The sequence below is a fragment of the Mizuhopecten yessoensis genome, unplaced genomic scaffold, assembly GCF_002113885.1.
Source record: "Mizuhopecten yessoensis strain PY_sf001 unplaced genomic scaffold, ASM211388v2 scaffold10855, whole genome shotgun sequence".
Classification (NCBI taxonomy): domain Eukaryota; kingdom Metazoa; phylum Mollusca; class Bivalvia; order Pectinida; family Pectinidae; genus Mizuhopecten; species Mizuhopecten yessoensis.
Window position 1 is genome coordinate 176,384 of NW_018408755.1, and position 15,416 is coordinate 191,799.

General features: G+C 43.2%; 2 protein-coding genes across 7 annotated transcripts in view; both read left to right on the top strand.

The window, feature by feature from the left end:
• Nucleotides 1–13,634, top strand: part of LOC110463017 (collagen alpha-1(XII) chain-like) — a 24,185-nt gene extending 10,551 nt beyond the window's left edge. Inside the window, exons 5-6 of the mRNA XM_021517338.1 lie at nucleotides 331–885; nucleotides 13,543–13,634. Of these exons, the coding sequence (XP_021373013.1) occupies nucleotides 331–885; nucleotides 13,543–13,634 (647 nt within the window). The remainder of the gene's footprint in view (nucleotides 1–330; nucleotides 886–13,542) is intronic.
• A 507-nt stretch (nucleotides 13,635–14,141) lies between these two features.
• The window catches only part of LOC110463018, a 41,754-nt gene continuing 40,479 nt past the window's right edge, over nucleotides 14,142–15,416 (top strand). The window contains exons 1-3 of one of the 6 annotated variants that reach the window (XM_021517340.1): nucleotides 14,142–14,370; nucleotides 14,665–14,780; nucleotides 15,201–15,335. In XM_021517340.1, the coding sequence (XP_021373015.1) occupies nucleotides 15,276–15,335 (60 nt within the window). In that variant the 5' untranslated portion in view covers nucleotides 14,142–14,370; nucleotides 14,665–14,780; nucleotides 15,201–15,275. The other 5 variants (XM_021517339.1, XM_021517341.1, XM_021517343.1 and 2 more) reach the window with 5 other exon arrangements.

Here is a 15,416-nt window from a genome sequence, read left to right on the forward strand (position 1 = left end):
ACACAACAGCCGTCGCCTCATGTTAGGTGTCATTGACGCCCGACGCGATCATGCAATGGGATATTGGAACATAATCGTTTTCTCTGAAACATATATAATGGAACGTTTGTCCCTAAAAAAATGTTGCTTTGCTCATGTATTTTCCTGTTATATGGCACTTTAAAATCAATTTGAATTCTCGGTTAGAAATGTAACATAGCGCATGCGTAAATGGTATCCTCCGCGTTACCTTTTGTCTCATTTTTATTTGAATTTGAATCTTCTTTGTAAGGAAAGTGTTGAATTTTAAGAAAACAAATGTCTTTTATATCATAATGATTTATCCTCTAGAATGTTTGACGCAAATGGTGGACGTTGTGTTCCTGTTGGATTCGTCGGGAAGTATGGGTGAAATGGACTTCAGGAAATTGCTCGATTTTGTATCCGTATATGCTCAATATTTCACTGTTGGTCCCAGCAATGTACAAATGAGTGTGATATCCTTTGCCTCTGACGTCACGATTCATTTTGATTTGAATACGTATGATAACAGCGCTGCGATAATAAACGCCGTTCAGAACATCCCATACAAGAATGGAGGGACACACACAGAAAAAGCACTCCAAATGGCGCTGTACCATAGCTTCACTCGACAGACAGGGGACCGTTCTTACGCCAAAAACGTGCTTCTCGTTATCACCGACGGCTATTCGTATGACCGAGAAGCGACGCTTTCTGCGGCTTCGATGCTTAAGCTGTATCAGATCGAGACGTTTGCTGTCGGGGTTGGACAGGGTGTCGACATTTCTGAATTACAAGGGATCGCTACAGACAGCAGACACGTGTTTACCGCGACTAACTTCGACACTCTCAGTACTCTGAGATCAAAACTAAACTTGTTTTCCTGTACGTAATTTACATATTTAGTAAACTTTATCAGCTTCTGTTCTCTTATCATTTTTGTACGATCGGAATACATGGCAGCACAATCCTGTAATTTATCCTGACGGAATTGTGCATTTAAAAAATTCAAGAAACGTAGCTTTAAATTTGGTAGGTTTGTAATGGTAACTATGATATTTCCTATATAATCCTTGAACAATGATACCGATCAATTGGACAGTAATATACCAATTAGGCACCGTTGAACAGGTGCATTTATAATACATTCACAACACGACATATTTCTACAATAAAAGGAAATGGAGCACTGATATCTTGAAAAATATATGTAACATTTTTATTGCGCCCTGAATAATTTACAAAATACGTTTAAGTTCATACAATTCACAATATTTTGTTAAGAGATGCCCAAGCATGTGTAGATATAGAGGCATCACAATCTCACTACTGTATTCTCACGCTAGTTGTGTTCTTCCTTGATTCAAATATCATCCAGTAGCAATATATCTACTTCCCACAGTTACTGATCAGAAAATACCCCGCAGTATAAAAGTTCAACTGCTAGCCTAATACACGCAAAATCCATTCGACTTTCATTGGTAAACAACGTAAACGCCAAATCCAGTTGCTTTCAACAGATAACGCCAACACCGCACGATATCCAATAGCAGACATCACAAACGCTAAAACCTGCGACTTCCAATGGTAGACATTACAAACGCTAAAGCCTGCGACTTCCAATGGTAGACATTACAAACACTAAAACCTGCGACTTCCAATGGTAGACATCACAAACGCTAAAGCCTGCGACTTCAAATGTCAGACATCACAAACACTAAAGCCTGCGACTTCAAATGTCAGACATCACAAACACTAAAGCCTGCGACTTCCAATGGTAGACATCACAAACGCTAAAGCCTGCAACTTCCAATGGTAGACATCACAAACGCTAAAGCCTGCGACTTCCAATGGCAGACATCACAAACGCTGAAGCCTGCGACTTCCAATGGTAGACATCACAACCGCTAAAGCCTGCGACTTCCAATAGTAGACATCACAAACGCTTAAGCCTGCGACTTCCAATGGTAGACATCACAAACGCTAATGCCTGCGACTTCCAATGACAGACATAACAAACGCTAAAGCCTGCGACTTCAAATGACAGACATCACAAACGCTAAAGCCTGCGACTTCAAATGACAGACATCACAAACGCTAATGCCTGCGACTTCCAATGACAGGCATAACAAACGCTAAAGCCTGCGACTTCAAATGTCAGACATCACAAACACTAAAGCCTGCGACTTCAAATGTCAGACATCACAAACACTAAAGCCTGCGACTTCCAATGACAGTCATCACAAACGCTGAAGCCTGCGACTTCAAATGGTAGACATCACAACCGCTAAAGCGTGCGACTTCCAATAGTAGACATCACAAACGCTTAAGCCTGCGACTCTTCCAATGGTAGACATCACAAACGCTGAAGCCTGCGACTTCCAATGGTAGACATCACAATCGCTAAAGCCTGCGAATTACAATGGCAGACATTACAAACGCTAAAGCCTGCGACTTACAATGACTTCCAATGGTAGACATCACAAGCGCTAACGCCTGCGACTTCCAATGGTAGACATCATAAACGCTGAAGCCTGCGACTTCCACTGGGAGACATTACAAAAACTCAAGCCTGCGACTTCCAATGGCAGACATAACAAACGCTAAAGCCCGCGACTTACAATGGCAGACATCACAAACACTAAAGCCTGCGGCTTCAAATGTCAGACATCACAAACACTAAAGCCTGCGGCTTCAAATGTCAGACATCACAAACACTGAAGCCTGCGACTTCCAATGGTAGACATCACAAACGCTGAAGCCTGCGACTACCAATGGTAGACATCACAAACGCTAAAGCCTGTGACTTTCAATGTCAGACATTACAAACGCTTAAGCCTGCGACTTCCAATGGTAGACATCACAAACGCTAAAGCCTGCGACTTCCAATGGTAGTCATCATAAACGCTGAAGCCTGCGACTTCCAATGGTAGACATCACAAACGCTAAAGCCTGCGACTTCCAATGGCAGACATAACAAACTCTAAAGCCTGCGACTTCCAATGGCAGATATAACAAACGCCAAAGCCTGCAACTTCCAATGGTAGACATCACAAACGCTAAAGCCTGCGACCTCCAGTGGTAGACATCACAAACGCTAAGGCCTGCGACTTACAATGGCAGACATCACAAACGCTAAAGCCTGCGACTTCCAATGACAGACATTACAAACGCTGAAGCCTGCGACTTCCAATGACAGACATCACAAACGCTAAAGCCTGCGACTTCCAATGGTAGACATAATAAACGCTGAAGCCTGCGACTTCCAATGGTAGACATCACAAACGCTAAAGCCTGCGACTTCCAATGGTTGACATTACAAACACTAAAACCTGCGACTTCCAATGACAGACATCACAAACACTAAAGCCTGCGACTTCAAATGTCAGACATCACAAACACTAAAGCCTGCAACTTCAAATGTCAGACATCACAAACGCCAAAGCCTGCAACTTCCAATGGTAGACATCACAAACACTAAAACCTGCGACTTCCAATGACAGACATCACCAACGCTAAAGCCTGCGATTTACAATGGCAGACATCACAAACGCCAATGACAGACATCACCAACGCTAAAGCCTGCGACTGCCAATGGTAGACATCACAACCCCTAATGTCTGCGACTTCCAATGACAGACATCACAAACGCTGAAGCCTGGGAATTCCAATGGTAGACATCACAAACGCTGAAGCCTGCGACTTCCAATGGTAGACATTACAAACACTAAAGCCTGCGACTTCCAATGGTAGACATCACAAACGCTGAAGCCTGCGACTTCAAATGGTAGACATCACAAACACTAAAGCCTGCGACTTTCAATGAAAGACATCACAAACGCTAAAGCCTGCGAGTTCCAGTGGTAGACATCACAAACGCTGAAGCCTGCGCCTTCAAATGGTAGACATCACAAACACTAAAGCCTGCGACTTTCAATGAACGCTAAAGCCTGCGACTTACAATGGCAGACATAACAAACGCTAAAGCCTGCGATTTACAATGGCAGACATCACAAACGCTAAAGCCTTCGACTTCCAATGTCAGACATCACAAACACTAAAGCCTGCGACTTCAAATGTCAGACATCACAAACACTAAAGCCTGCGGCTTCAAATGTCAGACATCACAAACACTGAAGCCTGCGACTTCCAATGGTAGACATCACAAACGCCAAAGCCTGCAACTTCCAATGGTAGACATCACAAACGCTAAAACCTGCGACTTCCAATGGCAGACATCACAAACGCCAAAGCCTGCAACTTCCAATACTTACAATGGCAGACATCACAAACGCTAAAGCCTTCGACTTCCAATGACAGACATCACAAACACTAATGCCTGCGACTTCCAATGACAGACATCACAAACGCTAATGCCTGCGACTTCCAATGACAGACATGACAAACGCTGAAGCCTGCGACTTTCAATGGTAGACACCACAATCGCTAAATCCGGCGACTTACAATGGCAGACATTACAAACGCTAAAGCCTGCGACTTACAATGGCAGACATAACAAACGCTAAAGCCTGTGATTTACAATGGCAGACATCACAAACGCTAAAGCCTACGACTTCCAATGTCAGACATCACAAACACTAAAGCTTGCGACTTCAAATGTCAGACATCACAAACACTAAAGCCTGCGACTTCCAATGGTAGACAACACAAACGCTGAATCCTGCGACTTCCAATGGTAGACATCACAAACGCCAAAGCCTGCAACTTCCAATACTTACAATGGCAGACATCACAAACGCTAAAGCCTACGACTTCCAATGTCAGACATCACAAACACTAAAGCCTGCGGCTTCAAATGTCAGACATCACAAACACTAAAGCCTGCGGCTTCAAATGTCAGACATAACAAACACTGAAGCCTGCGACTTCCAATGGTAGACAACACAAACGCTGAATCCTGCGACTTCCAATGGTAGACATCACAAACGCCAAAGCCTGCAACTAGACATTACAAACGCTAAAGCATGCGACTTCCAGTGGTAGACATCACAAACGCTAAAGCCTGCGACTTTCAATGTCAGACATTACAAACGCTTAAGCCTGCGACTTCCAATGGTAGACATCACAAACGCTGAAGCCTTCGACTTCCAATGGTAGACATTACAAACGCTAAAGCCTGCGACTTCCAATGGTTGACATTACAAACACTAAAGCCTGCGACTTCCAATGGTAGACATCATAAACGCCGTGCCTGCGACTTCCAATGGTAGACATCACAAACGCTGAAGCCTTCGACTTCCAATGGTAGACATCATAAACGCTGTGCCTGCGAGTTCCAATGGTAGACATCACAAACGCTGAAGCCTTCGACTTCCAATGGTAGACATTACAAACCCTAAAGCCTGCGACTTCCAATGGTAGACATCATAAACGCTGTGCCTGCGACTTCCAATGGTAGACATCACAAACGCTGAAGCCTTCGACTTCCAATGGTAGACATTACAAACACTAAAGCCTGCGACTTCCAATGGTAGACAGCACAAACGCTGAATCCTGCGACTTCCAATGGTAGACATTACAAAAACTAAAGCCTGCGACTTCCAATGGGAGGCATCACAAACGCTAATGTCTGCAACTTACAATGGCAGACATAACTAACGCTAAAGCCTGCGACTTACAATGGTAGACATCACAAACGCTGAAGCCTTCGAATTCCAATGGTAGACATCACCTGCGACTTCCAATGGTAGACATTACAAAAACTAAAGCCTGCGACTTCCAATGGCAGACATCACAAAAGCTAAAGCCTGCGACCTCCAGTGGTAGACATCACAAACGCTGAAGCCTTCGACTTCCAGTGGTAGACATTACAAACACTAAAGCCTGCGACTTTTCCAATGGTAGACATCATAAACGCTGAAGCCTGCGACTTCCAATGGCAGACATAACAAACGCTAAAGCCTGCATCTTCCAATGGCAGACATTACAAAAGCTAAAGCCTGCGACCTCCAATGGTAGACATCACAAACGGTAAAAGCTGCGACTTCCAATGACAGACATCACGAACGCTAAAGCCTGCGACTTCCAGTGGTAGACATCACAAACGCTAAAGCCTGCAACTTCCAATGACAGACATCACAAACGCTAAAGCCTGCAACTTCCAATGACAGACATCACAAACATGGTAGACATCACAAACGCTAAAGCCTACGACTTCCAATGACAGACATCACAAACGCTAAAGCCTGTGACTTCCAATGACAGACATTACAAACGCTAAAGCCTGTGACTTCCAATGGGAGACATCATAAACGCTGTGCCGGCGACTTCCAATGGGAGGCATCACAAACGCTAATGTCTGCAACTTACAATGGCAGACATAACTAACGCTAAAGCCTGCGACTTACAATGGTAGACATCACAAACGGTAAAACCTGCGACTTCCAATGACAGACATTACAAACGCTAAAACCTGTGACTTACAATGGCAGACATAACTAACGCTAAAGCCTGCCACTTACAATGGCAGACATCACAAACGCTAAAGCCTGCGACTTCCAATGACAGACATCACAAACGCTGAAGCCTGCGACTTCCAATGGTAGACATCACAAACGCTCAAGCCTGCGACTTCCATATGTTGACATTACAAACACTAAAGCCTGCGACTTCCAATGACAGGCATCACAAACACTAAAGCCTGCAACTTCAAATGTCAGACATCACAAACACTAAAGTCTGCGGCTTCAAATGTCAGACATCACAAACACTAAAGCCTGCGACTTCCAATGGCAGACATCACAAACACTAAAGCCTGCGACTTCAAATGTCAGACATCACAAACACTAACGCCTGCGACTTCCAATGGTAGACATCACAAACGCTCAAGCCTTCGACTTCCATATGTTGACATTACAAACACTAAAGCCTGCGACTTCCAATGACAGGCATCACAAACACTAAAGCCTGCAACTTCAAATGTCAGACATCACAAACCCTAAAGTCTGCGGCTTCAAATGTCAGACATCACAAACACTAACGCCTGCGACTTCCAATGGTAGACATCACAAACGCTCAAGCCTGCGACTTCCAAATGTTGACATTACAAACACTAAAGCCTGCGACTTCCAATGACAGGCATCACAAACACTAAAGCCTGCAACTTCAAATGTCAGACATCACAAACACTAACGCCTGCGACTTCCAATGGTAGACATCACAAACGATAATGTATGCGACTTCCAATGACAGACATCACAAACGCTAAAGCCTGCATCTTCCAATGGTAGACATCACAAACGCCAAAGCCTGCAACTTCCAATGGTAGACATCACAAACGCTAATGTCTGCGACTTCCAGTGGTAGACATCACAAACGCTAAAGCCTGCGACTTTCAATGTCAGACATTACAAACGCTTAAGCCTGCGACTTCCAATGGTAGACATCATAAACGATGAAGCCTGCGACTTCCAATGGTAGACATCATAAACGATGAAGCCTGCGACTTCCAATGGTAGACATCACTGCGACTTCCAATGACAGACATCACAAACGCTAAAGCCTGCGACACATCACAAACACTAAAGCCTGCGACTTCAAATGTCAGACATCACAAACACTAAAGCCTGCGACTTCCAATGGTAGACATCACAAACGCTAAAGCCTGCGACTTTCAATGTCAGACATTACAAACGCTTAAGCCTGCGACTTCCAATGGTAGACATCGCAAACGCTAATGTCTGCGACTTCCAATGACAGACATCACAAACGCTAAAGCCTGCATCTTCCAATGGTAGACATCACAAACGCCAAAGCCTGCAACTTCCAATGGTAGACATCACAAACGCTAATGTCTGCGACTTCCAATGACAGACATCACAAACGCTGAAGCGTGTGACTTCCAATGGAAGACATCACAAACGCTAAAGCCTGCGACTTCCAATTGTAGACATCATAAAAGCTGAAGCCTGCGACTTCCAATGGTAGACATCACAAACGATAATGTATGCGACTTCCAATGACAGACATCACAAACGCTAAAGCCTGCGACACATCACAAACACTAAAGCCTGCGACTTCCAATGGTAGACATCATAAACGATGAAGCCTGCGACTTCCAATGGTAGACATCACAAACACTAAAGCCTGCGACTTCCAATGGTAGACATCATAAACGATGAAGCCTGCGACTTCCAATGGTAGACATAATAAACGCTGAAGCCTGCGACTTCCAATGTTAGACATCACAAACGCTCAAGCCTGCGACTTCCATATGTAGACATTACAAACACTAAAGCCTGCGACTTCCAATGGTAGACATCATAAACGCTAAAGCCTGCGACTTCCAATGGTAGTCATCATAAACGCTGAAGCCTGCGACTTCCAATGTTAGACATCACAAACGCTCAAGCCTGCGACTTCCATATGTAGACATTACAAACACTAAAGCCTGCGACTTCCAATGGTAGACATCACGAACGCCAAAGCCTGCAACTTCCAATGGTAGACATCACAAACGCTAAAGCCTGCGACTCACAATCGTAGAATAGACATCACAAACGCTAAAGCCTGCGATTTCCAGTGGTAGCCTCCAGTGGTAGACATCACAAACGCTAAAGCCTGCGACTTCCAATGTCAGACATTACAAACGCTGAAGTCTGTTCCAATGGTGGACATCACAAACGCTGAAGCCTGCGAATTCCAATGGTAGACATCACAAACGCTAAAGCCTGCGACTTCCAATGTCAGACATTACAAACGCTGAAGTCTGTTCCAATGGTGGACATCACAAACGCTGAAGCCTGCGACTTCCAATGACAGACATCACAAAGGCTAAAGCCTGCGACTTACAATGGTAGACATCATAAACGCTGAAGCCTGCGACTTCCAATGGTAGACATCAAAAACGCTCAAGCCTGCGACTTCCAATGGTTGACATTACAAACACTAAAGCCTGCGACTTCCAATGGTAGACATCACAAACGCTGAAGCCTGCGACTTCCAATGGTAGACATCACAAACACTAAAGCCTGCGACTTTCAATGATAGACATCACAAACGCTAAAGCCTGCGATTTCCAGTGGTAGACATCATAAACGCTGAAGCCTGCGACTTCCAATGACAGACATCACAAATGCTGAAGCCTGCGACTTTCAATGGTAGACATCACAAACGCTGAAGCTTGCGACTTCCAATGGTAGACATCACAAACGCTGAAGCCTGCGACTTCCAATGGTAGACATCACAAACGGTAAAACCTGCGACTTCCAATGACAGACATTACAAACGCTACAACCTGTGACTTACAATGGCAGACATAACAAACGCTAAAGCCTGCCACTTACAATGGCAGACATCACAAACGCTAAAGCCTTCGACTTCCAATGGTAGACATCACAAACGGTAAACCCTGCGACTTCCAATGACAGACATCACAAATGCGGAAGCCTGCGACTTTCAATGGTAGACATCGCAAACGCTGAAGCCTGCGACTTCCAATGGTAGACATTACAAACGCTAAAGCCTTCGACTTCCAATGGTAGACATCACAAACGCTGAAGCCTGCGACTTCCAATGACAGACATCACAAACGCTAAAGCCTGCGACTTTCAATGTCAAACATTACAAACGCTTAAGCCTGCGACTTCCAATGGTAGACATCACAAACGCTAAAGCCTGCGACTTCCAATGACAGACAACACAAACGCTGAAGCCTGCGACTTCCAATGGTAGACTTCCAATGACAGACATCACAAACGCTAAAGCCTGCGACTTCCAATGTCAGACATTACAAACGCTGAAGTCTGCGACTTCAAATGACAGGCATCACAAACGCTAAAGCCTGCGACTTCCAATGACAGACAACACAAACGCTGAAGCCTGCGACTTCCAATGGTAGACATCACAAACACTGAAGCCTGCGACTTCCAATGACAGACATCACAAACGCTAAAGCCTGCATCTTCCAATGGTAGACATCACAAACGCCAAAGACTGCAACTTCCAATGGTAGACATCACAAACGCTAAAGCCTGCGACTTCCAATGACAGACATCACAAACGCTGAAGCCTGCGACTTCCAATGGTAGACACCACAAACGCTAAAGCCTGCGACTTTCAATGTCAGACATTACAAACGCTTAAGCCTGCGACTTCCAAAGGTAGACATCACAAACGCTTATGTCTGCGACCTCCAGTGGTAGACATCACAAACGCTAAAACCTGCGACTTCCAATGGCAGACATCACAAACGCTAAAGCCTGCGACTTTCAATGTCAGACATTACAAACGCTAAAGCCTGCGACTTCCAATGACAGACATCACAAACACTGAAGCTTGCGACTTCCAATGGTAGACATCATAAACGCTGAAGCCTGCGACTTCCAATGGTTGACATTACAAACACTAAAGCCTGCGACTTCCAATGACAGACATCACAAACACTGAAGCTTGCGACTTCCAATGGTAGACATCACAAACGCTGAAGCCTGCGACTTCCAATGACAGACATCACAAACACTAAAGCCTGCGACTTCAAATGTAAGACATCACAAACACTAAAGCCTGCGACTTCAAATGTCAGACATCACAAACACTAAAGCCTGCGACTTCCAATGACAGACATCACAAACACTGAAGCTTGCGACTTCCAATGGTAGACATCATAAACGCTGAAGCCTGCGACTTCCAATGGTAGACATCACAAACGCCAAAGCCTGCAACTTCCAATGACAGACATCACAAACGCTGAAGCGTGCGACTTCCAATGGAAGACATCACAAACGCTAAAGCCTGCGACTTTCAATGTCAGACATTACAAACGCTGAAGCCTGCGACTTCCAATGGTAGACATCACAAACGCTTAAGCCTGCGACTTCCAATGGTAGACATCACAAACGCTGAAGCCTGCGACTTCCAATGACAGACATCACAAACGCTGAAGCCTGCGACTTCCAATGGAAGACATCACAAACGCCAAAGCCTGCAACTTCCAATGACAGACATCACAAACGCTGAAGCCTGCGACTTCCAATGGGAGACATCACAAACGCTGAAGCCTGCGACTTCCAATGACAGACATCACAAACGCTGCAGCCTGCGACTTTCAATGGTAGACATCACAAACGCTGAAGCCTGCGACTTCCAATGGTAGACATCACAAGCACTAAAGCCTGCGATTTTCAATGATAGACATCACAAACGCTAAAGCCTGCGAGTTCCAGTGGTAGACATCACAAACACTAAAGCCTGCGACTTGCAATGACAGACATCACAAACGCTGAAGCCTGCGACTTCCAATGGTAGACATCACAAACGCTAAAACCTGCGACTTACAGTGGCAGACATAACAAACGCTAAAGCCTGCCACTTACAATGGCAGACATCACAAACGCTAAAGCCTGCGACTTCCAATGTCAGACATCACAAACGCTGAAGTCTGCGACTTCAAATGACAGGCATCACAAACGCTAGCCCCTCAAACGCTAAAGCCTGCCACTTACAATGGCTGAAGCCTGCCACTTCCAATGGTAGACATCACAAACGCTAAAACCTGCGACTTACAGTGGCAGACATAACAAACGCTAAAGCCTGCCACTTACAATGGCATACATCACAAACGCTAAAGCCTGCGACTTCCAATGTCAGACATCACAAACGCTGAAGCCTGCGACTTCCAATGACAGACATCACGAACGCTAAAGCCTGCGACTTTCAATGTCAAACATTACAAACGCTTAAGCCTGCGACTTCCAATAGTAGACATCACAAACGCTAATGTCTGCGACTTCCAATGACAGACATCACAAAAGCTAAAACCTGCGACTTACAATGACAGACATTACAATGGCAGACATCACAAACGCTAAAGCCTGCGACTTCCAATGGTAGACATCACAAACGCTAAAACCTGCGACATCCAATGACAGACATCACAAAAGCTAAAACCTGCGACTTACAATGGCAGACATTACAATGGCAGACATCACAAACGCTAAAGCCTGCGACTTCTGCTCCAAGACACCATTTATACGACATCCACTGTTAAAACACCAAATTCGTCCAACTTCCATAGGTTGACATCGTAAATCCAAATCTGTCCTGACAACCTTACGCAAGCTTGAATCTGTTTCCATTACGTTTCGTTAGGTTCCTCCATCCTGTCTTCTCGCCATACCTAAATGTCTGGAGGAACTTGGCCACAACACAATGTTTGGTCATATGTCATTTCTTACTGCCATTTCATTCGTTTGCCTCGCAATATCTCCAACGGATTTGTCGTGATCCAAATTTCTTCTCCACTTCCTCTTTTCTCTCATGAAGTTCACAGAGTTTGGTACCTTTGTGACTGTCAGCTTGCTGACTTTCACTTACAACGTTTAAACGCCTGGTTACTGAAAGATTAACATCAAGGTTTCTGTCTCTTATATTTCTATCTCTAATCAACAAATGCTTCTTGCAAAGAAGGATTTTTTCTTGTGTCTCAAAAAGAACAGGTTTCCGAGGGTTTCTGAGGATGTCTTATGCTAACTGCATTAGTTGCCTTCTAAATGTTAGTTGACATTCTGCTTTAATCTCTTTCACTTATGTCATCTTGCTTCTCTGTGTCTCGAAGTTCACGTCTGCGTTCTAAGCCCCAGATTTGCTTGGTTACCGGACCATGGCACCGCTCTGCTACCGTTCCACCTATCTACCGTACCGAAGTATGAACCTGATCTTGAATAGTCTTTCCATCGTTCCTGTTTTTCAACTGTAACCAATCGCAACTTGGTAACCTTGGTTTCCTCTTTCTTTGGGACAAGGCTGCTATGTGGTATTTGATTCTTTGCCCATGACATTTCGTCTCGGTCGCGTAGATTACATCTTCCTTTTAAGATTGTCTTCCTTGTTATTGTCAGGCATGCATATCATCTATCAAGACTCGCTGTTATATGTCATACTCTCGAATTCCCACGCTAATTTAGCCGTGGAGTACCGTGGAGCAACTGCAGAAACCAAAATGGCGCATCAACAATATTCCCACTTTTACTACTTGCTTTGATGTATTCCCCAACAGAAGCACACCCTGAAACATGTTTGTTACTCTAGACTAAATTACTAATTCTAACTGCAGTGTGTTCATGTAATTTCAAACGCTTTATATAGAAATACATATTAAATTCTAATAATTTAAACATTTCCATTGTTCTCGATTATGCGTTCTTGAAATAGACATAGGACTAGATTTCTACTGTTTTGGTCACGTTTCTGTTTTGGTGCATTATTTTCGCAAATAAAATCGATCTTGTTATGTAAACATTTCAGGTAGGTTCATATATTTGATGATTGCATCGATTTAAAGTCTCTTTTAGCACGGACTTATATAATTCCGTGGTTTTAGTGATAATGTTAAGTAGCATGAGTGTAACACTTGACCAATATTATGTGTAACGTATCTGTTGGAAATGCTAACGTATATGTTTAAGGACCGAAATGAGTAACCTAAAACGCTGAACACATTTGAATACCTATGGACATTGCAAAAGTGAGTTGTGTGTACATATTACTGAAATACTAAAAGCTTTTATCGCATTTTTACTTTAGGTCTCTGTACAGATGGAACATGTACAGATGGGACCATCCCAGGTGTGGACCAGCCTCCGGAATTCTGGGAAGTATTCACATCTCCGCAATAAAGTCAGAATTTCATGTGAACAATGTCGTTTATTTCAACAAAACTTACATAATTATAAACAGTAAAGTATTTTTCTTCTATATGCCTGAAAACAACATGTTATTTGTCTCTATTTTTCTAATGATATGTGAAAAACCGTGATTTTCACGGTTGAGTGCGGCGAAAAAGTTTTACCCCCTTGAAATACACTATCGTCAATTTCAAAATTATCAGACTATTCAAAGTTTTTATCCAAAGTGTCACATTTAGAAAACGGTAGTTTGGTTTGATTAAACTTTAAACCAATGAAAATAACGATCGCGTTGTTGAGAAATTACAATATCTCTGTTTCTTTGGTACGGGGTTTTAGTCCGGCCCGGGTCCGGGAACGGCGTACAAGATTTACCTACCCTACTACCTACCTGAAACCGAAAAGGCAAATTCGTCCGCCAATATGTTTAAGCGTGGTTATGGCCGGTCTTTTTATTTATTACAAACCTACATAACGAATATAGATCAGTGAAAATGAGCATATGCAAGTTATCACTGTTGTATAATGTTTCTTTTATTTTCATTATATGAGCCTATGTGCACTATTTCTTACGAAGAGGAAGTCGGATGTAAAAATGTTTAATGTGTTGTCTGGCCCGAAAAGGCACCAATTTCAAAGATTGTTGCACTAGGCCACGTACAAATTTTCTACAAAAGCACTTGTCGAGGAAAAAATATGTTGTGGAACTGAGTTAACTTATTTGAGGGTAGGACGTATCTATATTATTAAGGTATTTCTTAGTTAATTGACAACCTCTGAAGACGGACATTCCGAATATCTATGTTAACTCTGACGTGCCCATACTCGACTGTCGATATGTAAACAAACCACATGCAATGCTCCGGAAGTGGATATGGAAAGGATTATATTTGACAGTTATTTAAGCTGTTTTTAAATGTGTGTGAATTAGTAAACACTTGATTACATGAATTTGACGAAAATAATGTGAAATCGGCAACATATTGTCCTTCCCGATTGTCGGGTTTGCTTGTAATTACAGAATATGGTGCATTGACGTTGATTGTTCCATTCTGATCGCGAACCGACTAAAATTCTAAATACTACTGAGCATCGCAAAACCTCACCCGATGTTAATGAGGCATAAAAGACATGTAGGTAAGGTGATATTCCGTTTACTTACAATTTTAGACCAAACGTAGGCGTCATACAAATAGAATTACATCGACACTGAGAAAACACGATTGTTAGCAGTAACCTCCAAACTTCCCCAGGCTTCGGGAGATTCTACTAGAAAATGTTACAGTAGAAATTTACCACTTTTTATTTGGCTAGTGCAGTGTTACAGTCAGCAGAAGCCCGGACAATCCTTCTTCGTCTCCCTGTCACTGGGTCTGCAATGTAAATGAGATTTGATTTAATATGAAATGTAAACATGTTAGATTTATAAAACTGACTGCTAATTATATTACTGTATACAACTTGAATATATTTTTCTACAACTCCCTCCTACAAATTAATCTTTAACAAAAGTGTTAATTCTATATAAGTTGACTTTCACTTTCGGTTATTTTACAGTGGTACAAGTCTTCCTTAACTAGCAGAGTGTGACAAAAGCCACAAGAGTAAGTCAGGTGATATCAACGGTCCAACATGGAAAAGAAAACTCAGTCAAAAGTATCCAAGAAAAGCAATCCTGTGCAAAAACAGAAGGTATTCAAGCAGTCCATTAACTGTATAATTCTTGGAAATATAATAAACAATACATACAGCATTTGATAATGCATCCCAAAC